Source organism: Rutilus rutilus (assembly GCF_951802725.1).
Source record: "Rutilus rutilus genome assembly, chromosome: 22".
Lineage (NCBI taxonomy): Eukaryota > Metazoa > Chordata > Actinopteri > Cypriniformes > Leuciscidae > Rutilus > Rutilus rutilus.
The window spans coordinates 5,332,389-5,358,477 of NC_140227.1; the positions used below are offsets into that span (position 1 = coordinate 5,332,389).

Below are 26,089 nucleotides of genomic sequence, written 5' to 3' on the forward strand. Positions count from 1 at the left end.
GAGGCTGCCCCTTCCCCTATCAGTTCACCGCTCAATTGTGAGTTACTGTCAGTACTATTTACTACAGTTTGTTAGCTAGCTATGCCTTCGTCATGGAATTACCTGGATGTGATCACTTACAAAGCAGATCAGTGTCCTTATTTAAATTTCCGAAAAACGATCATTTCAAGAAGAGGTGGATTAATTTTGTGAAGAGTCACCTTGATGGAGAGCTGAGGATCACCACCAACACCCGCCTCTGTAGTGATCATTTTACACAGGATAGTTTTATCCAGGTCCGGGTGGGCCAGTGAGGCGCTGAGTAGTCGCGAAAAGTCAAAGGAGACTTCCACGATCTCATGACCTCTTCATGCACTTCCGGGAAGAAAAGAATTGAGGGCCGCCCCCCAAAAATAATCATCAAGCCTTGAGCACTCGGGACATGGCGGAGGGTTCCACTCAAGCCCGATGCTCGCGGCTGCCCGGGAAAGCATGGCAGTCAGTTCTGGATCAGACTCAGCAAGCTCTTTTGTGAGAGGAAGCTCAGCAGTTGTGCTGAAGCACCCAGGGAGAAACACACACGCTGTTGCAGACCACTGCACAGATCAGCAGGCAGGATGTGAAACTCGCTGGATCACGCCGTCACACCAACACAGACTGGAGAACTGCTTGTCTCGAAGAAACTCGAAGTAGACACAGAGAAACAGGCTTGCAGGAGTGAAGAGGACCTCTTGGCTCCGAAGCAAAAACATAACTGCATGTTGCCAGCGTACTTCCTTATATACCCACACGGTGGGGCGGAGTTACGCTATGCAAATTCCGCAGACCCATGGCATTTCCTTGCCATTGGCTCGTTTTGTAATACTCGAGGGTGATAGGCTTTGTAAGCGAAACCCCATTCGTCGTCACGACGTAACTCGTAGTCATTAGATTCATTACATATAAAAGAAACATAAAAAAGTATGGACAAATATTAAGAGAAATGTGATGTTTATTTAATTACTCATTGGAATACATGTGAATGTGTTAAACAGAAAATGATAGTACATTTTATTTTACAATTAAAAAACACCATTTTTAAAACCTTTTCAGTAAACGGTTCCTTAAATGGTGAACATTTTCACTTTAGCTTCACTGAGTAAAGGTTATATATATCAGGTGCTCAGCACCCTGTTTGCAATTATAAAACTCATAAAAAATTCAAACTTAAATGGAGAGATTTGTGATGTGCATTGACTCTTAGGATTATATTTTAGCCATAAATGGTCAAATATGGAACTTCTAAACAAAAGCTCAAAACCAGATGTTGTGTCTAGATGGATGTTTCAGCTGAAAGACTTTTAGTGTAATGTGTAAGGGTGACTTTTTGTGAACTGAAAGTCAATGTTGCTTCACTGTGCCAAAATTGATTTCCATATAAACACCTGGCCAAATAAATTCACAAGACAACTGTATCCGTGATCTTGTCAGGCTCTGCCCGATTAACAATTACATCTGCATCTAGGCAGGAAGACCAAATTTGCTTTCACAAAAACATTATTTTCGATTATGATTGGATGATTACTGGCCTAAACCTCATGCTGTGGTTATATAAGTTGTAATATATATATCAGTATTTTCAGATTTTGATAAAGGATCATGATACTTTATATTCATCAAAGTCAAAACATTGTATGATTTTTGTTATTTTGAGTTTTGATGATATTGTACGTTTAGGCTATGTTCAAACTGCAAGCTTTAATGCTCAATTCTGATTCATTGCTCAGATCTGATTTTTTTTTTTTTTTGGCTGTTCACACGTGGCCAATTTCAGATTTGAGTGTGAACTGGTTTCGGTCCTGAACTGACCCGCATGTGCAAAAGAACGATAACAAAGACGGCGCACAGCACACTGTCATACTCAAGTAAACACAGAGGTACAGATGTCGGCATTTATGTGTTCATTTTTAAGGTGATGTGTTCAGACAAATCAGAATCGAAAAGATCAGATTCCATGTGGTTTGTGCAACGCATTCTCATCCTAGGGCATCATATACTGACACTTTTGACATTTCGTCTACATCCAACGCACCTTTAGCGTCACTATGACACGCACAGAGCTTTGTTCGGTTATGGGTAGGTTTAGGTCTGGGGTAGGGTTAGGGTTAGACCGCTAGGAGGCGCCTTCTGGCCCATTTCTATCTGCGTCTCATATTGACGCTAAAGGGTGCCATGTGCGTTGGATGTAGACGAAATGTCAAAAGCGTCAGTATATGACGCCTTGGGATGAGATCGGGCTGGTTTGTGCTATTTACACTATTATATATATATAAAAATCAGATCTGAGGGGCATATGAGCAAAAAAAATATTGGATTTGGGCCACTTTTGCCTACAGTGTGAACGTAGCCTTATTATATGAAAAACGTTGTTTGTCTAAACCTTCTGAAGTCATTAAAGAACAGTTTAACTAGTCTAATGCCTCTTTGCAAGATGGATTTATTTGTCTATCCATTTTGAAGTATAATCCACAGTAGAAGGTTCATTGCAGATGAGAACCTTTTGAAGGCTATACTATTTTCATAGATCCCTATGACCTTTCAGCATTAATCTAGATCTGCCAATACACCATCATTTCAATCAACGTTCCTTCAGTGCAGGAACAGCTCTTAGTTCTTGAGCTTTTTGGACAGGATTTTCCTGAGAGTAGGCTTCTGGTCCTGGGTGGTGTCCTGCTGTGGATGGGGTAACTCTGGTTCGGCTTCGTGAAGCTGTTTGAAGCTTTGAACTGGCTCTTTGGTCTCTCGTTTGGCCTGCCTCAAGAGACGTTTCATGTTCTTCACCTTGTCTCTCAGGTGATTGTTGGCCTTTTCCAGGATTTTCACTTTTTGAGAGAGGTTTTTGACTTTCTCTTCCTCCTCAAATAAGGCCTTCTGCACATTGGAGCACCATAGCTAAATGAAAGTAAACAGAAAGTAAATTGAAGTAAACAGGAAGTACAAAATCCATAAAGCATCTGTTTGGCTCCTATACTTATAAACATGGTCTAAAATAAACTTCAGAAGCAGATTGAGTCTTCTGTGGCAATTTAAAGCAAGTAGAATATTCTTGAACTGTAAAAGTTTCTGTGTCAAGCAATTTACAGCTATGTGGTACAGCTTGGTGTAAAGTCCTTCATTGCTCAACTTACTGTACATAAGGCATGTGGTTTAATGTATTTGGAGTATGATATAGAGAGAAAACATGATTAATTTGGCTGTATTTTAATCAGGCTCTGATTATCAGTTGGAAATCAAAGCAGCTGAAACTCATTTGAAACTTTTGATAACATATGTTGTTCTTGATACGCAACAGTAACTTCATAATCCATGGGGAAAGCAAAGCATTTGATGCATGCCTCTCACATGTGTTCCTGAGTCTTGCCTGAAAAAAATTTTACATCTGAAAATTAGTCACAGCTGGGCCTTTTCTTTAAGTGTGGGTTTCCTGGGTAGATCTAACCATCATGCTTGCACCTGAACCTGCATGTAGGTCAGATGTGATTGTAGATTTGTGTGATATAAACATGTAAAGACTGTTGTCAATGTGGAATATATTTAGGAAACTAAATAGAGGTCATATGAAAGTACTGAGTACTGAGGTCATACAAAAGTTCTTCTGGCATCAGTGTAGCAAAAAAAAATTGTTGGCCAATATAAATGTTGTCTGAGAAAAATCTTTACATGATTGTTAACTGAAGAAGACAGGGTTGATTTCCATTGGGTGCTACTTTCAGTTCCTATGGGGATCAATCTTTTGTTGACTGCTCTCTCAGACATATGGTAAAGGCATGGGAAATGTTATTGCTTAATCATATTCATTATGAAATCCAGGACTACTACATAAAATGCAGCCAGGACTGCTTGGATGGCCAGTTTAAAAGCAATGAAGACACCCAAAAATGAAAATTCTATCATCATTTAATCACATTCATGCCATTCTAATGTAATAGAAAAAGGGACTTCACTGTAAAAAGTGCTACACCCACAAAGTAGGTTTTATATATTTAAAATATTTGTAATCTAGTTTATTTTATTGGTTTTATACAAAAAAGTATCAAAATACTTCATCTTTACTTAAAATATATCAGTTTTTATATAACAATATATTTTAAATAAAACCCATGCAATTTATTTGGGTAGTTATTTGTATGTGGTTGTTGTGTACAACAAATGCTATAAAAGTGAGTTGACAATACACAATTTATTTGAGCAGCTGTCGATGTGGCAGGTGTGTTCATCAAACGTAAATATTTTAAATTTTATAAGTTGGCATTATCCATTTTGTCACTGGCGGGGATCTTCCAGGCAGATGCAGTATCTTCCTCGGCACTTCAACTGTTCGGTCGCTGCAGCGGATCTGAATTTCAGGGTCTTATTAACAAGGTAAGTTGAGCATATTTAGCCGAATGACTGGTGATGTAAAGTCACACGAAATTGCTTTCTCTCCACTAGGGAGCTGAGGTTAGGTTTGAAAATTGTATAGCTAGCTATCCTGCAAACATGGTAAGCTAAGATAGCTGCACATTTATAAACGCATACAAGTTACGTAGGTAATAATTAGTTGCACAAATGCCCTGTTATATTTTTATATTGTACAGATTAAATTTCGGGATCATCGCAATTTCGAGCCTTCAGGCAATAGTTGTCCGGGCAAATAAGGGAAAGTAAGATGTGGTGTTTTATAGACACCACTTTGTTTTGTGTGTTGTGTGTCTTTGACAGGACTCAGAGATTATGTTAGTATACTTTTGCATTACTAAAGCAGATGCACAGATTAGACTATAGACTAGAGAGATGTATGCTTCTGTCTGATTTTAGAGATTTGATCCATGTTATTTTAATGCTGCATATAGTCAATTAATGACATATGTTTGGTTGAAAAAAACCCTAACCTATTAGTTACATTTACAACTGATTTTTAACCTTATTTCTAACATGTATTTTCCTGGTCTTTAGATACCCAAGCTTTTTTGTAACCTGGGGTCTTTGAGCTTCACTCCAGGTAATAAAAACTTCAGAATATAATCATAATTCAATTCAATATAAAATATAAAAATAATTCAATTACAATTTGATCAGATTATACTTTTTGACAGGATTCATCTGCCTCTGAGGAGAAAAGGAGAGAAGTGGTCCTGAGATGCCTGATTGAGTACATGGGGAAGAGACAGGAAGACCTCATCATTGTCCACCATGTATGTATTGCTACTTGTCTATTTTTATGTCTGTCCCATTGAGCACAGTTATGTCCAAAAGACGTCTTTTCAACGTCTTTGTCAAAAAAGTCGTATGTTGAAGAGACGTCCACTGAGGAGCCAGAATGAATGTTATGACGCCTTTTTTGACAGGTTCTGTAAGTCCAATATAGACATTCATGGAACCTCTATACAAGGTTAAAAACTAGTTCAGATGTGGACCTATTTAACGTAATTTAATGTCTCATTTAGACAATTTAAATTGTTTCTGGACCAAATAAACACTTTCAGGATGCATTAAATTAAAACTTGTGTTTATTTCAACATAATTTCTAATTGCAAAGCAACTCACAGTGTGTGTTTGTCCAAAAATCATGAAATCATTACTGTCTACTTAGGGCAGGCAGCTTAAGGTCCCTGGTTCGAATCTGATTTCTCTCACGATCCAAATATGTGTGAATTACAGACGCTGAGCTGTCTAAAGGTGTCAGTGCGTGTTTGTTCAAAAATCATGAAAGAAACTTCAATGTCTGTGAATTGCTTTGCAATTACACATTGAAATAAATGTGAGTTTTAATTTAATATATCCTGAGAGTGTTTATTTGGTCTAGAATAAGAATAAATTGTCCAAATGAGACCTTAAATGATGTTGAAAATATGTCCACATTGTCCACATCTGAACTAGTTTTCAACCTTGAATAGAGGTTCCATAAACGTTCAAAAACCTTCATTCTGGCTCCTCAGTGGACGTCTTTTCAACGTACGTCTTTGTGACAAAGACGTTGAAATTAAATTTTTTGGACATAACTTTGCTTAGTGGGTGTATTAATATTGTGATGATATGGGGTGATTATATTTGCTCTTGAAAGATATTTAAACTATAATGTGATGTAATGTGTAACAGTAATGTGATGACCAATCAGGTACAGGCAAGGACAATTGCATTCGTTTTATTGTAATGCATCCTTTAAACCAGAAAAAGACAACACTCATGCTAGAGTAGATCATGATAGTTTAGTACCCACACTCTATGGCATTGTCATGGTAGACTTCACTCTGGTCACATGTTCTAGTCAAAGTATCCGTCTAGTATCCAACACCTTTTGCAACAAAAGTACAATTTTGACTTTGTGTGTTATGTCTTCTACCTGTCTGCTATATTCATCTTATTTCCTATTTGTCTGACCAAACTCTTGATTCTTTTTTGTCTCCACTAGAGTCGGGCTGAAATAGAGGTGCACGCTGAGCTTGGCAGTTGCCCACTGAAAATGTAGATGTGCCATCACCCCGACACGATTGGGATTATCATATAAGGACAGCCCGTGGTCAGAGGTGTGCCAAACCTGTCGAAAGCATGCTGCCTCCTGTTTGGACTTACCTATGCTCTCGACCGCAAGTACCCCTCAAAACTGGTGTATTCTTGAGAAATATCAAAGGCTTTTTGTGGGATTGGACCCTGTGCATCCTAAGCCATCATCATGTCATTTTTGACAGTACAGTTCTAGTGTGATGATGTTATGGCTCACATTTACCTTTATCCAAACATTGCAGATTGGGCAGTTTGGATATTTCAATGTACTGTTCAGAATAGGTTGAAAATAAACTTCTACAGTGTTTGTATTATATTAGTGTACATGTGCTGCGGGCACATTTATTTGATGTTTTGTAGTCACTGTTAAAAGTGACACTTGTTGATATTGAATTTATTGAATAAATTATTGTCTTCAATCTATCTTCTCATCTTTTTCTTCTTCAATTGAATTTGTATTTGTTATTGACAAAGTCTGTTTATTTAAAGTTGATCACTGTAGTGCAGGATACAGACATTTAGATTTATTTTCTGAGGTTATAGCCAGGACTCAATTAAAATGTTTATTCACATGTGATTAAGTTAATTTTACTAAGAAAATAAAGTTCATAAAACCTAATTAAAATGAGTACAGGTTACTTGTAGCAACCCATAAATAAGTTACCTGTACCAATAAAAGTAAGTTTATCTAACTGAGTAATACTAGTACTATTAGTTAACTCAACTCGATTTTGTTGTATTTGTATTAAGTAATGTTAAAGTGTTCAATATACTTAAAAAAGGCTGCAAGTTGAATCAACATAAAACATCCAATGCAGCCGCTTGCCTCACTTTTTATAAGTTAGATCTAGGTATTACTTTTTACAGTGTTGAATGTACTTAATTGTATTGAAAGAGAGACCAGTATGTAAGAAAAAATTATGTGGACGTCGAAGATCTCAAAAATGAAGTTTATTACAGCATAGCAGTGGCAAAGTACACAAAGCACCCTGGGTTCACTGGCATCAGAATGAACCCAGAACCTCCAAATCTTAAACCTTTTATCCTGTTAGTTAACAAATCTTAATGTAATTGAAGTTGCTCTTGTTGTAAGAGCTGTGGTCTGTATGTTAATGAAGTTGAGAGTTGAGACACCCCGTTGTCTGAGAAGGTTCTCTGTGTCCCACTCCCAGTCCCATTCTACAATTGACTACCATTTGCTCAGGATGTGATCAATGGTGAAGAAACAATATAACTTGACTTCCATAATAGTCAGTTAATTAATAATAATAATTAAGCCATTTTGGGGATGAGCTCATTCTAAAATATATTTTGGAGTGGAATCTGGGTCAAGGCAAACTACAATTTCTTACAAGTATATTCTTCTAAATTTCCCCTGTTGTGTTCCACAATATATTAATTTGCCTGCACTGACACTATTGGATGAGAACAAAACTTGAATGATGAAGACACTGTTTTCTGCAGAGCTGTTTTATAGCTGATTGGACTTTGTTTCATAATTGACGAATCTCGCAACATTGACAATGTTACTGAACTGCATCAGTACTAAATTGACTTGAGCTGAATAACAACACTTCTGTCTTCTGTAGAGCTGCTTTACAGCAGAATTTGAATTTGTCTTATATCTGATGAAGTTTGCATTGATCATTTTTTTTCCAGTTTATTACCGTGAAACTGCTTTGAAAGAATCTGTATTGTATAGTGCTATAGAAATAAAGGTGACTTGACTAGACTTGACAAAAATCACAATACAACAACAGTATGAATACATGTAACGTTTAAAGATTTAGATCAGTGCTATTTAAGTATTATTAAGATACTATTATAGTTTTAATAATATTTTAAAGGGATACTTCATCTCTGGAAAGATGAATGTGTATTTAAATTGGGTCATTTATGTAGTAGAAATGTGAAATAATTTTTGAATTTGGAGCCTTCTAGACTGAGAAAAGCCAGAAAATTTATTTTTGGCTCATGTGGATGAAAGACAAAAACTCCCAGAATGCACTTGCTTCGCTGCCCTAGGAGGCCACTCCCAAGCCACGCCTACCGGTTAGACAGCAGTTAAACAACAAAGCTAAGCTACTAGTGAATCTCCGTGACAAAAACTCTGTCTTCCCGGGTTTTTGAGATCGCACAAAATGTCCGGGATTCGGCTTTTGCGTTCTACAGTCGCCATTCATCATGTTTACTGTGGCGAGCAGGACGAGGCTAGGGGTCTAGGAGAACGGCGCGAGGCCGGTGGCGTGATTACTGATGCAGACGCACCGGTCTCGTATCTCTCACGGAGGAGCGGGTATTTTCTTAGCAATGGTAAAACGCACATCAACCGATCACTTGTTTAGCTTTCATGTAAACACTACGTTCAGATTCACCAATCGGAATGAATTCAGTTAGACTGAAAAAAAAGGTGTGCATGTAAACAATGAATGGTGACCGCAGAAAGCAAAAGCCGAATCCCAGACATTTTGGACGATCTCGATGGCCAGACATGTACGGGAAAAAGAGGATGTATGGTAACCCCTACTACTCAGCTTTCTCCACAGAATAAGAACCCGTTAGCTTAGCTTCCAAATAAAAGATGGCTGACACTGTTTGTACATTCAGTGAGAGTGAGTGAGATCCCACCCTCTATGGGCGGGTTGAAAACATGCGGGACAGCCCCTACTACTGGCTGTAGTTTCTAGCCTCTGGCCAAAAAATTTTTTCCAGACAAAAAATACATAAATCTCTCGTCTCAGGGGAATATGAGGGAGGAAAGCACGGTAATTCGAAAATACAACAGGTTTTCTACTGATACAAAGCTTAATGCTAAATCCTGAAGTATCCCTTTAAATAATAATAAAAAAAAACTTGTGTAATTCATGACCTATGTTTAGGTTTCATAATTCTTGTGACCCCACGCTTCCACTCAACTCAACCCAAATAACAGTTCCCTTTCAAGAGAACTCTATGTGCTGCATCATTAAGTTGACACTATTGGAATACCCCCAGACTTGACCGGTGTCAGAAGCACGTGTGAAACACATCAACTAGTTGGCAGACGGCAGTCCTTTGGTGTCACATTGGGGCACAAATGCGTATAAAAGGTTACCTGCATTAGACGTCATCAGCCTTTTTGTCTTCAGGAGCCGCTTGTCTATGTGTGCGTGTGAAGATATTGTTGGTCAATGTGAGCTTATGCCAGTTTAGAGAGTGTGTATCAACAGCTTGCATTATGGCCAGTGATGTACACGAGCTCTGTGTTATGAGAGCGGAGCGGGAGAGCTGAATGTACATACTGGTGGGTAAATGTGTAGCTTGAAATGCAATGTAAGTTGCTTTGGATAAAAGCATCTGCCAAATGAATTAAATTCCGCTCTTGCTTGACTCTTTTCTTGAGGGATGAGAGTCAAGCTTCTGTACCTCATGGTTTGGACCCTGTGTCTGCTGAGGCAGTGTGATAGCTTTGATCTGGCACCCTGTTTAACGCAGGGGCGCTCCATGTGACGTCATAGGATTGGCGTCTGCCAACTAGTTGGTGTTAGTTCAGACACCGGTCACACCTGGGGGCATTCCCATAGCGTCAACATAATGAAGCAGTGTCTCGTTCCCTTCTCAGGGAACCAGGGTTATATATTCCCTTTTTTCAAGTTATGGTGTCAGCCTTGAAAACACTTCTTGCTGTTTGTAAGACTGGAGTCAAGCTGTCGAGACTCAGAAAGGGCTACTCTCTGAGAAAACAAAGGAAATGTTTGGTATCATTTGAAATGTCTCAGTGCGACTGGTACAAAGGTCTCATTCCCACAGAGGTAAACCAAAAGGTAATCAAGTTTTAAGAGTTTAGAGATATCTTGCTTACAGAGGAGGGTGGATCCTCTTCCAAGGTCTTTCATGCAAATGACTTTCTGTCTTCAAAAGGTGTAAACTACCCAGGTCTGGAGACTTGAGTAATGCAAATGCCCATTGTTAGCTCATGTTTCCATTTGAAAGAGGTTTCTGTCTTGGTCTGAGTATTTAAAGAGATGTTGCAGGAGGCTCAAGGTGCGATTTGTAGTCAGATCAGCCTGTAATGCTGAGTGTGCTATTGCATTGTGTATATTATTTTCCTGAGGTAAGGTATGCATCTTTTACTTCAGAGCATTTGATGTTATGTATTGATTATCTTTGAATTGATTATGTAATTGGCATGATACATTTACCTGACTAATAATAAATTGTTACATTTGAGTATATTCTTACTCTGAAATGATTAACTCTTGTAGATTATGTTGTATCCATTGTTTCCGCAAATCTGCATCCAGGGTTAAGTGCATACTAGATCTCAGATTAGATGGAGCATGGGGCACATAAGGTGGGATTTTAGATTTCTGACTAACTGCTCGACTTTAGTTAAGTTGTTATACAGTCACATTCACTATAGGGGGCTAGATAAAAATACTATTAAAATAATAGCAAGCATTGGGGCATTATTTTATAGTACTAGCCATAACCTCTGTTTCCTGTTTCAGCTTTATTCAAGTTGTTATATAGCTATATTATTAATTATAGGGGGCTAGATTAAAATACTATTGAGATAATAGCAAGCATTGGGGCGGCATTATTTCATAGTACTAGCCATGACCTCTGATTATTGTTTATATATATATATAGGCGACTGTGGAGGGTGTGGAACTGCTATTTAAATAATGGCAAGCATGGGCGGGCTTTTAAATAGCATATAACCTCTAATTAATGATCGGACTAGCGAGTTTTTGACTGTGGGATCCGTGTAAAAGAACAACCGTTGCGAGACCCGGAGTGACATAACAAGCACAGTAAGAGTAAAGAGTTAAACAGAATATTCAAATGTGTAGTTAAATTATTATACAAACGACTAATAATCAATTAGCATTCTAACCTAAATTCAAGGTCGTGATAAAATGGAGGCAGATAAAAGTAAATTGGAATTAAATTATTTTGCCACACTGAAAAGGCCGAATGCACAGAAACCTTCACCCGCTTATCGGAAACTGTCGTTTGACCAATTGGGCTGGCCTTGCATGTTTTTACCACAAGAAATTGAAAGTGTGTCTCACAGTTATATTAGTATTTGGTCCTAATGCATATAAGAACAGTGAATCCTGTTTTGTACCACTAAGTATTAGCTAACAGCTTTAAAACTCTTTGGCTATAAAGATTATGCTCAAGGATCTTTAAACAATATGCCATCAATAACATATAGAAATCTCCCACAACCCAATGTGGAGTCACAATTTAAGCCTGAGAACCTCTGGTTTAGAGTTTAAACATCCCACCAGCATTATACAAAACATGTTCTCCCAAGTGGAAAGCTAAAGAAGAAAGGATGTCTAGAGAGGAATGTTAATATCTCAGCAATCATTTCTCTTACTGCCCTTGAGAATTGGACCCAGACATAATCTACACTTAATGGCACTTGACAGCAAAATATAGGTTTGAAAATATCAGTTATTTGGATTCTCAAGAGAAGTTGCCTACTTATTGTTGCTGGATTCCTCTGGCAGACTAGCTGATATTTAGGCAGATCTTCCACTGAAATGTTTAATTATGTGTTCAGCATGCAATAGCCACAAACATTTCTGCTAGAGTCCCTGATCCTTTCACAAGCCAAGAGAACCACAAACAGACATGCAAAAAGACACGAACAAGCAATATACAAGCATCAAAATAAAGTGTTAGCAGATATTAAGCAGACAGTCTAATACGCTAAAGACTAGTAGCTGAAATGTACAGGTAGTTGCAAAGTTACAATGTCTAAAATGTACTATCGAAGTAAAGTGTTACCTCATTTTGAAAAAAAAGTAATTTTATAAGTCTATAACAGAGGTTTTTAATGGGTTGGTTGTGATGCAAAAATGAGTTGCAAATATTATCTAATAAGATTTGAACAATTTCCACATCTTTTGTTATTGAAGTCTGTGTGTCCAATGGACCTCTACAATACTTTGACATAAATTCATATTTAACTTGTTAGATACTATTATTATTATTATTATTATTATTTTAATATATTAAAAGTAGCTCACTCGGTTGTCCTCCTGGACCTCCCAGTCTGGGGTGTACGTGTGAACCTGTGTGCCAGCTGTGCAGTTGGAAAATTGGAACAAGCTGGCAAACATGCGGTGGTTCTCCGCTGTGTCAGGGAAGATGGGGTCCTGGAAGTTGACTCCGTGAGGAATGATACTGTAGTTTTCGTCCATCCTGAGAAGAAACACAACACATATATTATGGGCCCTATTTTGACGATCTGAAACGCAAGTATCAAGCGCGAAACGCAAGTAACTTTGTGGGCGGGTCTTGGGCGCTGTTGCTATTATACCGGCGGGATAAATGACTCTTGCACCCGACACAAATCTAAAAGGGGTTGGTCTGAAGTAGCTTCATTACTCATAGGTGTGGTTTGGGCGTAACGTGAAATAAACCAATCAGAGCGACATCTCACATTCCCTTTAAGAGCAGGTGCGCTTGTTCCATGGAAGATTGCTATTATAACGCCGGATTTGCCAGGCGCACGCCAGGAGCGGTTCACAGCCGAGGAGACCGACGTTCTCGTCAGGGCCGTAAAACACAGAGAAGTGACATTGTATGGGGATGGTAGAAACCCACCCAAATTAGCTTCGGTTAAACAGGCGTATAATAATTTGGGTAAATGTGTAAGCTAGAATTATGCCTATTTTTTCACATCTTCATGGACACCACAATGATTTCCCTCGTGTGTTCATATTTTTCCTTGTAATAATGTATGGTTTTCTAAAAATGAGAACTGCTGCGTCTGTGTGTAGATGAGAGAATCAAAGTGTATGCGCGTTGTGCACACGCTACATTGGTTATGGCCAAGCATGTGCCCTTAAAATAGCATATGAATAACATGCGCAACACGCCACTGACTTTAGACTAGGTTTTTCCTGGTCAGTGGCCGAATTGTTTTCTAAACCTGCAAAATACGTTTGCACCGGAACACGCCTCCTCTTTTCGCTGAACCGCCCCCAGGAGCGCAAGTTAATTTCCTAATTTACCGACGTGCGTCTGTGGAGGGAAAAGTCCGTTGTGCGTGGGTGCAAAATAGGAATGATACATGCGTCGGTGTACAAAGTCAATTGCGCTGGGTAGGGCCCAAAATGACAAATAATCATCATGTGTGGAATATAATTAAAATATGATTTGAACAAACCGCTCACCCTAAATATTAAATTCTTCCCACACAATCTGTACTATGGAAATTAATGGTTTATTGAGAAGAGGTGTGCTAGTACTTTTCTAAGCAATTTGACTTACGATTTTACAAAGTGGATGATAAATTATATATATATACAAATCTGGTTGGTTACTTGTCTTTTGTGTCACGTTTTGATTGGTTCATTGTTTCATGTGTTACTTGTTTGGTCATTAGTCTTGTGTGTATAGCCCTAATGTTTATTTGGTCTCTTTTTTAGTATTGTTATGTGTAACCTGTTGATGAGTCTTTGTTTCATAGTCATGTCAAGTCTCTGTTTATCTTGTATTTGTCCATTGTTTGGGATTTCAATAAACTGCACATGGGTTCATCAAGCTTGCCTACAGTGGACGTTTGTTACACCATGGAGCTTTAGAGTGGTCTTTTGACTAATTTGAGCCAGTAACCAACCACTTTAGTGAATACCTAGCAACATGCTCAAAACCACTTGGAATACCCATCAATGACATAGCAACACACTAGCGTTGTGATTTTTTTTTTTTTTTTAAAGCTGGCTTTATAATGTATGTTTTCAGCTTGTTACAATGTTCTTACCATATAGGGTGTATCAAGCACGAGGAACAAAATTAGAACTACAAAAGCATGCTACACTACAAAAGTCGCACAATCTTTGTGTATTTTTGTTTCTCCTGTGTGGGCCTCAGTGTTGTAATAGTTCACCACCACTTGGGACACTTAATGTCAATGACCCATATATTTGTACAGAGGGAAGCAGCCAAGGAGAGGGGAGGTAAGGGTATGTTGGGACAGCTCTATTTGTGTTCTTTACATATGTGTGTTTGTATTAGAGCTGCCTTTGTATTTGTTTTTCCTAAAGCATTAGCAAAAGTATTACGTTTAAAGCAAAATAGTGAATAGTGAAAACATATATAGTAAAAATTAGAGGTTAATTATACAGTGTCCCAGTCATTTTACGAAGGAGGACTATTATTTCCTCTTTGTTCTTTCTCTTGCATCTCTATCTATGTGAGTGCAGAATTTATTACTTGTGATTGGCGTTCAAAGCTGCTTTTTGGCTGGTCTCTTGCTGTTTCGCCCCGCAGTCTTGCAAACTTTCACACATCAACACACACATACACACACACCTCCCAGCAGTGAGGAAATTAGGAAACTTTGTTATCAAAGTTTCAAGGGTGGTTTTTAAAAATATGAATGAAAAAAAAACATGGTTACATTGGCACAATGTGGAGAAATGAGACTTTCATACAGACGCTTCACAACGCTTGTTCTCCTTTATTCAGTGTGTAATTTGGCCACCATTAGCTTACAGGAATATTTCTCTCTTTTTGACTTGTGTTTGTACACCTTTAAGACATCCAAATGCAAGCTTAATGGTTTGTAGCATGCACGTGTAATCATCTTCAATGTATATTTTTCCATTTTAGTCATTCGGGAAAAGGAAAACACTGTTACTCAAAACAAATGACAAGTTAATGCATGTGCATATGTTAGAGAGTTTTGAATGGTTTATTGAACCGTCTCGTTAATTAAGGCCCTCCCCCCCGGTACTATATGATTAGGCATATACAATCATATGCAAGCTTTGTTCATAGGTTTGTTGGCATCAAACGCCATTGCTGTCAATGAGGGAAATGGGTTTGAGGTGAATGGTTTTCCACCTGGCTTCTATAGCCCATTTTCCCTGACGGAAACATTGGCTTTGGACCTTGACAGCAGAGAGTCCCTCCATCTGGATCTAATTCAGACTCTTTAGAGGGGCATCAGAAGCTCAGGGGCTTTTACAAACTCTGTGCTCATTGCCAGACTTGGAACATCTAGATCCAACTTGAGTTCCAGAATTCTCTGATGGATTTTCACTGAGCTCCAGAATCTTTTTGTACTAAATGCCTAAGTCTTGAGTCTCAGCTTTAGCAAACCATTATGCTGTTAGTTTTCTGTTGAGTACAAAAGGATATATTTTGAAGAATATACACTCCTCTTTTCCGTACAATGTCAGTTCACGGTGACCATGAATGTTGAGCACCTTAAAGAGCAAAAAACATTTCTATCTGAAATGCATTTGAAAGGCTATTATTACTATTATTTAAAGAATTCTTAGTACAAATGATTTGGAGAATTGATGGATGGAGTTGTATAGACAACTTTTAAGATCATTTAAAAAGGGGGTTTCCTGTCCTTTTTGGAGCTTGACATGGTCAAGTTTGCCAGCTTGTTCCATTCAGGAGCGTGCGCATCCTTCAAATGTTCTTTTCTTTTCTTTCTTTTTTCTTTTTAAACATGAAGGTAAGTAAATGGCGACAGAATTTCCATTTCTGGAAGAACTATTCCTTAAAGGAAAATTAAGGCAAGACTTTATTTGTACATTCCAAAGGACAGAGTGTCACTCTCCTGAGAATCCAAAAAGAGGCTCTATGAGTATAAGAAATAAATATTTAGTAAACATGTTTTTTCTGGCAAGGCGTTGCTGTCATGATCCTGCCGTCTAGTTTTTGTCTTTCTTTAGTCTTGAGGCAGGATTATAACAGACCAATGTTTTGTGTACAAGCACATGGGCATTTGTTTGGGCCATGTGCTTGTAGTGTCTCGTTACTTAACCCCGCCCCCTTGTTATCCTTGTTTAGTCATTATTGTTTCACCGTTATCACCTGTTACCCTCTTCATTGGCTTTCTATTTAATCCCCTCATGTTTTCTGTCCTGTGTCGGTTCATTGTCATTCTATGTGTGACCTGCCTGTGTTTGTACCATTGCTAAGAGTTCCTTGTCAAGTAAGAGTTATATGTAGTATATCCCAGTTCTTAGTTTAGTTATTGTCTTGCTTGTTAGTCAGTCTTCCTTACCTCTGTTTTACCCCCTCGTGGGCTTTGTTTTCCCTGTTTTCTGTTATAAATAAACCTTGTGTGATCGCATACTGTCTGCTATTGGGTTCATCCTCCAGTTCCGTGACAGAATGAACCGACCATTCCAGAACCCAGCAGACTGTATGTCAATTCCTGCTATTCAACAGTCGACGGACCAGGAATTGTGGTGGCAGTCGGCTATCGCCGACAGCAGGTTGGGCAAGCTTCCTTTCCCTTCCCAGGGAGAGCGGTCCCTGAGAAGATATGCCCAGGACGTGGAAGCAAGGAGGATTTTCTTACCTGAGATCCTTGTCAACCGTTACCTCATCGCAGGTCTTAATGTTGTCCCTCCTCTGTCTGAACGGGAGAGGCTGGTCCGCCGCCCGTTCCGGGAGATGGTGGACTGTTTGTGTCGAAAGGAGCCACAGGGTCCCACCATGTCGTCACCTCCTGCCAAGCTGTCTGTGATCCCGGAGGGTCACGTTTTAGCCAGGGTTACGCTGGGGGACCAGGCTCCTTCCCCCTCTACTCCCGAGGCATCATCCGCACCACCAAGTCTCCGCGGCAAACGGGGAGGACGTTTTTCGTGGGAGTTGGCATCAGAGTCCTCCTCGACTGAGTCGTCCTTGTCTGCGGTGGTTTCTCCAATACCGCTTACGGCCTCTGCCCCGCGACCCAGGGGAAAGAAGAGGAGTAAGGGAATCACCTGTTCTTCGTGGCAGTCTTCCCCTGAATCCACTGCAGGTAAAGGCGTCTCTGAGGCGTCTCTGGTGGAGAAAGCTGCTCCGGAGGCAGCTGCAGAAGAGGCTGTTCCAGAGGATTCTGCAGTGATCTCTGCTGGTGAATCAGCTGATGTGAGAGCTGCGGTCGATTTGGCGGCTGAAGCTGTCCTGCAGTCTGTATCGGCCCGCCAAGAAATGCCTGTTGTCATTGCGGCCAAGACTCTGTCCGATTACCTTTCTAGTCTTGTCAAGTTACTAGAAGTTCCTGTCAAACCCGTTGTACCCTCAAGACCTGTACCCATCGCGTCCGAGAGTGTTGTCCCCGAGTCAGCGGCTGAGAGCGTTGTCCCCGAGTCATCTGCTGAGAGTGCTGTTCCTGTATCAGCTGCAGAGAAGGCTGGGTTCAGGTCAGCCTTAGACAACGCTGTTCCAGAGTCGGTTGCAGGCTACGCGGTTTCTGAGTCTGAGATGGGGAGCATCGACTCTGATGTGAAAAGCGCTGGTACTGGTTCTGCTGCAGAGTTTGCTGATCCCGTTCCAGCCCCACAACCAGCCGCAGCATCATCTCTCCCTGTTCCACAGTCGCCTGCAACTCCCCCTGTAATGCGCCATGTCCCATTACCTGCTGATCCCCTGGTCAGGTTTCCCATTTCGCCACCCTCTGTACCCCTGTGTGTTTCCCCGGACGCCCCTGTCACCACTTCACCCCGGATTGTTTTCCCCAAGAATGTTCCTCATGTATCTCCATCCAAGTTCCGTCAGATTCCCCATCCTCAGCCCTCGTCCCGAAGAACCAAGACCCCAAGTCCACCTATTCACCATGGACTACCCCCGATGGACTTTGTGGTTCCCCCACCCCCTCTTCCTTGTTTGTTGTTTCTATTGTTTCACCCCAACCCTATGATTATCTATTCGTGTTTACCGTTGCTGTTATTTGTCATGTTTTGTTGGTGTGTGTCTTTGTCACAGTCAGTTATGTCCCGTGCTTAGTGTCCCCTTTGGGAGCGTCTGGAAGCCGCTCCTTAAGGAGGGGGTTCTGTCATGATCCTGCCGTCTAGTTTTTGTCTTTCTTTAGTCTTGAGGCAGGATTATAACAGACCAATGTTTTGTGTACAAGCACATGGGCATTTGTTTGGGCCATGTGCTTGTAGTGTCTCGTTACTTAACCCCGCCCCCTTGTTATCCTTGTTTAGTCATTATTGTTTCACCGTTATCACCTGTTACCCTCTTCATTGGCTTTCTATTTAATCCCCTCATGTTTTCTGTCCTGTGTCGGTTCATTGTCATTCTATGTGTGACCTGCCTGTGTTTGTACCATTGCTAAGAGTTCCTTGTCAAGTAAGAGTTATATGTAGTATATCCCAGTTCTTAGTTTAGTTATTGTCTTGCTTGTTAGTCAGTCTTCCTTACCTCTGTTTTACCCCCTCGTGGGCTTTGTTTTCCCTGTTTTCTGTTATAAATAAACCTTGTGTGATCGCATACTGTCTGCTATTGGGTTCATCCTCCAGTTCCGTGACAGTTGCTTAATAACAGTGCCTGTTTATTGTAAAGGTTTTGAGATACAAATGTTTAGACAAAGTGTGGATTACACAGGCTCTAGTGAACCATGGAACATGTGACGGCATATCAATTTGCATAGGTTATGCTGCAATGTAATTACATTTTTTTTAATCCATTTAATGTAAGCATGTACAAACTTCTCCCTACATTTCTTGAGAGCAGTGTTTGCAAGCGCCACCCGCCCAGTGGAAAATTTGACCAAAATGCTAACAACCAATACTAAATAACATTCAGATGGTTCCTCCTGATATCCTACACATGTTCATACATCTTCAGGATATAACCTTTATAATTCACTGGCCACCCTTTATTAAACAAGAGAGCCTCTCATGTAGTTGTTCTGTGCACCATATTGCATTAATTATTGTTTCCATGCAGAGTGTCTCCAGTTTCTCAGGCTTTGATGGTTTGATGGTTTGACTGGTGAGAATTGTCTTGCCAAACTGGAACCAGCTGTCTGATTGGTTCATGGCTCAGATTCATGACATATGGGACATTAAAAGAGAGGGAAGAAAAGTTGAGCATGTACACTGAGGCAAAGTCCAAATCTGCTCAACAAGTGGGCCATTTTGAAGTTGTGTTTCCCTTTGTCTTCTCTGGAATGAAGTCAGCGCACTGAATGGCAAGTTGAATTGAGGGTGGCTTTGCGGACTCTTGTTCGAAACATTTCACAGGAAATATGGAAGTCAACAGGGAGCAGAATGGAAATGTTCACTGCTTCAACACCCATAACAGAATAAAAGACAAGGTAAGGGTAAACAAAGAACCAGAAGTCTTCCATTAGATCTAAAGGATCAGCTCCCCCCCATTAAAAAATAAAAAATTACCCTCATGCCATTCCAAAACCACACACTGTTGTTTTTGAGGTGGACAAAAGAAGACTGTCCTGAATGTTCTTATTCATACAATGAAAGTAAAATAAGCCCATTCTCAAAGCACATAAAAGTACCATAAACATGGTCCGAACAACACATTATTGTATAACCCAATATAGATTATAGCCTAATTGATGTCAATATTCAGAATTTAACCTTTCCTGATTTAACTATTTTAAATCAAACATTGCAATTTTAAATGTCTTGGCATCTCAGTTTGACCTCATTCGCTGGTATTGGTTCTTATGTGTCAGAAAAAAACAAAAAAAAAAAACATGATGCGCCAATTTGAATATGCAGAATGGATGAAATGTGTGTGCAAGTTCATCACATGAATAATTGCTTAAATATTAGACTGTTCCTGAAACAAAGCTATCATATGGCAATTCCAGGGTTCTCTTGCATCACAAATGCATGACAGAATCTTTCAGCATTACTCTAAGTGAAACATGCTGGAGAGTAACATGACCTCATGAACTCTAAGTGAATTTGTTCACTGAATGACATCAGGGCATGTCTCAATGGTTTTACTGTGAACTCCAAGAGATCAAGAAATGAGGGACAAGCTAACTTTTATAGGCAATGTTTTTGAAATCTATCTGTCTCCACAAGCTCAACATCCCAAGCACTTTATAGAGAAATGAAATCAAAGCTAACGTGGAGAATGTTAGGGTGAGGTCAGAAAAAAGAAGACTTTTCTGATGAATATTCTTTCAGATAAAGACAAAAACTGTAAACGTGAACTCCCAAACACCCAATGAAATGCCAAAACAGCCTGTTAGCACTCTATTAGACCTATAACCTGCTGCCCTCAGGTCACCCGAGCAGTTCGACACTGTATGATCTGTGGAATGAAGTTGAGCGTAAGGAATTCCAGGGCTGTTTTAAATGCTCTGTCTCTGAGACTGGCTGACATATGTTTCAAGAATGTTAATAATTTGTTATAAACTGCAACTAAACTGATGAGTGTTCCTAACTCATCCCGCACTGTGCTACAAACATGGATCATACTTACAATCATCTATTGTCAACTATTCCATTATGATTCTTGACTGGCGTGAACGTTGGTAAGTTGGAACTAATGTCAGGTAATTTTAGAATAACTCTCTCTTTCTGTTAATGGTTATGACTTCATTCACAGTGACCTGGTTTGACCCTGTAGACACATGTAGTTGAAAAAAATAAAAAAAAATAAAGAAACATTACAATATGGTTCTGTGTATGTGTAAATTTAATCATATTGTGTGTTGAAACCAGTCTTTTCAATTTTAAATGATGACAATTATGAATTAATGAATTAACCCATTACAGGTAATATTATGCAAAAATTATGTACCGTATAGGCCTATACATTTTTATTGTTTCTTACTGTAGTTGTGGTGTTTTTTCCACCATGACCCACAATTTATAAAGAGAACATTGTGTGCTATTTCCAGTCAATCTATATTTTTCATTTTCTTTTCTTTTTAAATGATCTAAAAAGTGTGAAATATTATTTAAAGGTGGGTATTTAGGGTACATAAAATACTATGAAAAGTGCAAAAAAATCGAATAAAACAATCAGTAGCCTAGTATTTATTAAAAAACAATAATATTAAAGATAGTGTGTGTCAAAAGAGTGTCATAGACCCAACAAGCAAGATTTCTTTGGTAAACCATGTTATATTATCAGCTCTGAGATTCAGTTTACATTCAGTATATGAAGTGCAATCACAGTAAACGACTCGGCCAGAAAGTGTGATCTAGTGTTTCCCTGCATGAGGGAGTTACACATCCTTCAGTTCAACTGATTGGATTGTAGGGAAAATGCGAGCAATAAGGTCGTCAAAAGATTCAAGCCTTATGTTATTACTACATAAATCACTTCTGAAGTGTTTGTCTTTGCGAAAAAGTGAAATCACAACAATCGTGAATCATATAATCATATTATATCTCTCTCTATTCAAATGGGCCGCACTTCTGTTCTAGCTACCTCATCCTTTGTAAGTTCATCTGCCAGAGTGACTTCATTCGCACTATAAACACAGAAACAAAGAAAAGCCAGAGCTAATTAAGTCTGACAAAAGTTTTGATTATACACAGTATTCATGATCATTATACACAAAGTCAGTCATTTTCCATTCATTACGAAAGAAAATAGAGGGAGATTTGGGTTGTTAGGCACATATTCATTCGTTGTTGATTATCCCTGGACCATGCATTGACATAACCCAACCAAGGGTTACAATGAGCACAGCTGTCAGACAGTTGTGTCCTAGAAGAACCAGTGCTCTGAGACGAGAGAGATTTAGGTTTGAAGCAAGCTCATGCAGTGTTCCATGCAAACTTTTGTTCATTTAGTCAGTTTACTCTTATGTCGCGTAACCCTGAATGCCACAAACATTTAATGATCTAAAAATGGCGATGTGATGAGTGCTCTCATAGTGATGACTCATTCCACACATTCCCACAATAGTTACATTTACATACACCCAAATGAATAAGTAATCAGATTGAAAAGCCTTCATATTAAGACCTCAGTCGATCTGATTGAGTTTGATACGAAATAAATGTTGTTTTCGAATTGAAAGGGGTGGTGTAGTCCAAAACTAAGCATGTCAACACATAAATACGACTATCTTTTTCGATTGGATTCAAAAACACGCTGTGCACTTTTTTTCTGCACTGAAGTTTTGTTCAAAATACATAAATGCACATGTAAATGAAAATGTGAATCAGATTGCAAAGTTTGAGGTTTATATAGGCCTTTCAGAAAATGAAATTGGATTGAATTCACTCGGATTGATGAAAATGAGTGCATGTAACCATACCTTTTGTCTCACATCATTTATAGTTTGCACTCATTTGAAGCTGCACGGTACATTTTTGTTTATCTGGATTTGATTTGTCTCAATAGCATCAGTGGTTTTGGACTTTTACTGACACCTATAGGCCCTGTTTACCAACTGCTGTCACTTCACACTAAAGCTGTTTATCTTTTGTTTTGTCTGTGACCTAGGAGCTGTAGGTTGTTGAGGTTTGTTTGTGCTCTCACAGGGACTGCTCTTGCTCATTATGTTTGGACTGCACAAATGCTGATCCATTCCATTACTCAGGACTATACTATTTACTCAGGCTCCATGGATTTCTTTTCTTTACTCCTATAGTGTATGATTGCAGAAAAAATAGATATTTTTTTACTGAACATTGATGGAGCAACAGATTTTGTGTGAAAATAAATCATAAAAGTGGTTTGTTTGTTTAAAAATCGTATAAATGTATGAGGTGGGCCATTTACTTCACACAGGGTAAAAGGCACAAAGTATTGATACAAATACTTTAGCTAAAATTGTTTTTAATAATGTCTAAGTTCAAGTCCCTGTGGTGAAAATCAAGCTTTTAATGTTGTTTATATGTCTATGTGGTGTTTTTATTATGCTTTAAGACAAACCATGTGCAAATTCATAAGTCAACACCATTTGCTGAGTATTTTCTTCATAAAACAAAGTCAGTCTCAAAAAATCGCAGATGCTTCTAATGTCACAAACTACCTTGTAACCAATCAGATCAACGTGTGATCATCAATGAGTGGATCTCATTGGATCCATTCTGGTGCGAGTGAGTGGAGGCGGGGCTAATTTGCATATTCATGGAACCACTTATACTACATGAGGAAAGGGTTACATTAGAGTTACATTCAAGCTATTTTAGGCATGAATAATTTTTTTCAAGGAAAAACGTTTAAATATGTAATTTTGGTGATCAAAGATGCAGGGGGACTTTAATACTAGTTCAAAACAATCACTTTAGCAAACTTTGTTCTATTTCATATTTATTTTGATGTTTGTTCAATAATTAGTTTGTCATCAAAATAAGTTCATTATAAAAATACAGAAACATTTTAAAAAAAGTAAAGATTCTGAAAGCATTGAATGAGATCCTGTAATAATTTAATATACAGTACAGTAGCTTTACAGTAGTAACAAAAATATGCTATTTAGCCTATATGATATGATTAATATCACATTTTTAATGGTTTCATTATAAATATGGTGATTATCTCTAAGATGGACACTCAACTTAATATATTTACCATCTGAATCTAGCCATGTTATGTCAACAAATGGAAAAGTCAGCCAGCTATTTATTATCATGTTAACTGTTATGCATTTAGCCCTGACAGCAGGGGTGCCAAATACCATACTTATATTCTTCCGTTAATGAAAAACAGTTGCTTTAATTATCTTGAACAAAGCTGAAAATCATTAACAAGACATTTGTCTTGTTATAGACAAAATATAGACAATCATTTTATCGATTCTCATTTGCTACATAGATCAGATTAGTGCAGGTTGCTGTCCTAAACGTGCTGAGCTGAATGTTTGTGCCATCTAGTAGTTTAAAAAAGAATAGTCAAATGTGCCTTTTACCCCGGTGAGCCCCTATGTTGTGCCTGTAGAATTTATATTGTTTTGTTTACTTGTTCTGTTTAGATATACCTGTTGTTTATTAATCAGTATTGTTAGTCAGTTGCATGACATGACTAGTCATGTGATCTCAGTATGGCAGTGCCCATGAGGGGGCGACCCTCAATGTAAAAGACTGATTTGTTTTAAGTCTTTATCTCTTCATCTTAGTCTTAGTCATCTTCTTTTTTTTCTTTTTTTTTTTTGTGTGAAAAAAAGTGTTCTTATTTTCTTTTTTAATTAGCAAAACATTACTAAATGCATCTTTATGACGAGCCAGTATTTATTGACATTTACAATTCGTAATAACATTTAATCATTCTCACCTCAAAAAGAAATAGTAGGAGTTGTTCTCCATGACGCTGTACGAGTAGCAGGGGAAATATCCCAGCCCGCTGACATTGAACCTGGAGCCGGCTGGCACCTCCAGCATGCTTCCCCATGCCTGATCGCACAGCAGCTCGATCTCCGCGGAGAAGAACAGATCCGTGTCGTACTGCCACGGCAGGTAGTTGTACACGCTGTAAGACTCCTTATGAAGGGCGAGCACCTTGGCAAAAACTATGATCTCCGCGAGCTCGGCGCGGCACGCTTCCGTCTGAGGTCTCCAGTCGTGGGGCAGTTGGCATCCCCATGATGCGCTCAGGGAGAGCGCTAATATTAATGCCAGAAGAGAACCCATGACATGCAACCTTAACTTACTCGTGCAAACTGCCTCTAATAATAGCAATCCCGCGCGGTTCGCTCTGATATCCCCTCTAAAACAGACTTATCCAGATCCGCGTAAAACGCACGCAATAATATCCAATGCAACTCTCCAATGCAGTGAAGGATACGCTTTGATATAAAAGACAGTTTGAAGTTTGTTTTATCTGCTGTAGGTATAATGCATTTCTGTGAATTAGACTGATCTATAGGTCTTATCGCTTCTCCATTCTTCCATGTGCGCCGTGTGCATTACGCGCAGCGGTTAGTGGAGAGCCTTTCAGTGACGCTCAGAAGAAAACAGTTCAGTTCAGCTTTCATCTCACGCCTGAGCTATGCGGGCAAGAAAGCAGTGCAAAACAAGTTTTAAACGTTTTTTATTAACAAAGTGTAGTCTGAGTTTGAAACAGGAGCATGAACTGCTGATGTCACTTTATTATTATACATTATATAATGCCAAGCAATAAAGAGTGAAAATGTATTCGAAATTGTTCAATATGTTCATTTCCACTGCAAAATGTGTGGTGATTTGGGAATCGAAAAGTAATACCAAGAAATGTCATGAAACCATTCATATAAATGTTAAAGTTATTATAAAATTTTACTAGACTAAACACATTCTCAGCTCGTATGTCATGCATGTGAGGTTGCCACATCTTTAACTCATTTTGTTTCCAGTTTGGCTTTGCTGTGAGGAAACAAAGAGTGACAGACTGATATGTCTGCCAAGCCAATAATCCTCCAATATTTGGCCATTGTTGGATTATCCTCATTGGCAAATAATCATGAACACTTGGATGATTAACAGAAGTGTCAGTTTTCTGTTTTCATGGTTGTTTTTTTTACAACATTATCATCCGTCTTATCAAATAGGCTCCTCATGCAAACATTTGCAAAATGTCAATTACATACACTGCAAAAATGTATTGTCTTTAAATGTAGTTACAGTGTTTTGTAATCAGTATTATATTTCTTTAATGGGTAATAAACATTGTTCATAAGCCCTAATGTAAAATGCACCTTTGCTTCTTGATTTGATTTGACCAATTAAAAAAAGTTTTTTTGAAGTTAATTTTTTTTTTTTTTTAAATAATGGTGAGCTGTGAAGGACAATAAACCATAAATGAGGATAATGAACCATTGCACATTACATGAGGTTAAGGTCCAAGCTGACATGAAAGTGTACCCTGAAGCAAATCATTATTGCATAACATGTAATAACCCGCAGAACATTTATCACCCTACAGG

General features: G+C 38.8%; 1 protein-coding gene and 1 long non-coding RNA gene across 3 annotated transcripts; one reads left to right on the forward strand and one right to left on the reverse strand.

Moving 5' to 3' along the window:
* Window positions 1-952: 952 nt before the first annotated feature.
* ccdc3b (coiled-coil domain containing 3b) lies at window positions 953-25,123 on the reverse strand. The gene is made up of 3 exons (XM_084395873.1): window positions 24,463-25,123; window positions 12,528-12,702; window positions 953-2,910 (listed from the first exon to the last, which is right to left on the reverse strand). The coding sequence occupies exons 1-3, from the start codon at window positions 24,816-24,818 to the stop codon at window positions 2,626-2,628; spliced, it is 816 nt and encodes a 271-aa protein (XP_084251999.1). The 5' UTR covers window positions 24,819-25,123; the 3' UTR covers window positions 953-2,625.
* Window positions 3,962-7,060, forward strand: LOC311282240. Of its 2 annotated transcripts, XR_014625902.1 has the most exons (4): window positions 3,962-4,380; window positions 4,954-4,999; window positions 5,094-5,192; window positions 6,410-7,060. It is a non-coding gene; the product is annotated as an uncharacterized lncRNA (long non-coding RNA). The 2 variants fall into 2 exon arrangements; XR_014625903.1 differs by lacking the exon at window positions 3,962-4,380 and having other exon boundaries at window positions 4,812-4,999.
* Window positions 25,124-26,089: the final 966 nt, after the last annotated feature.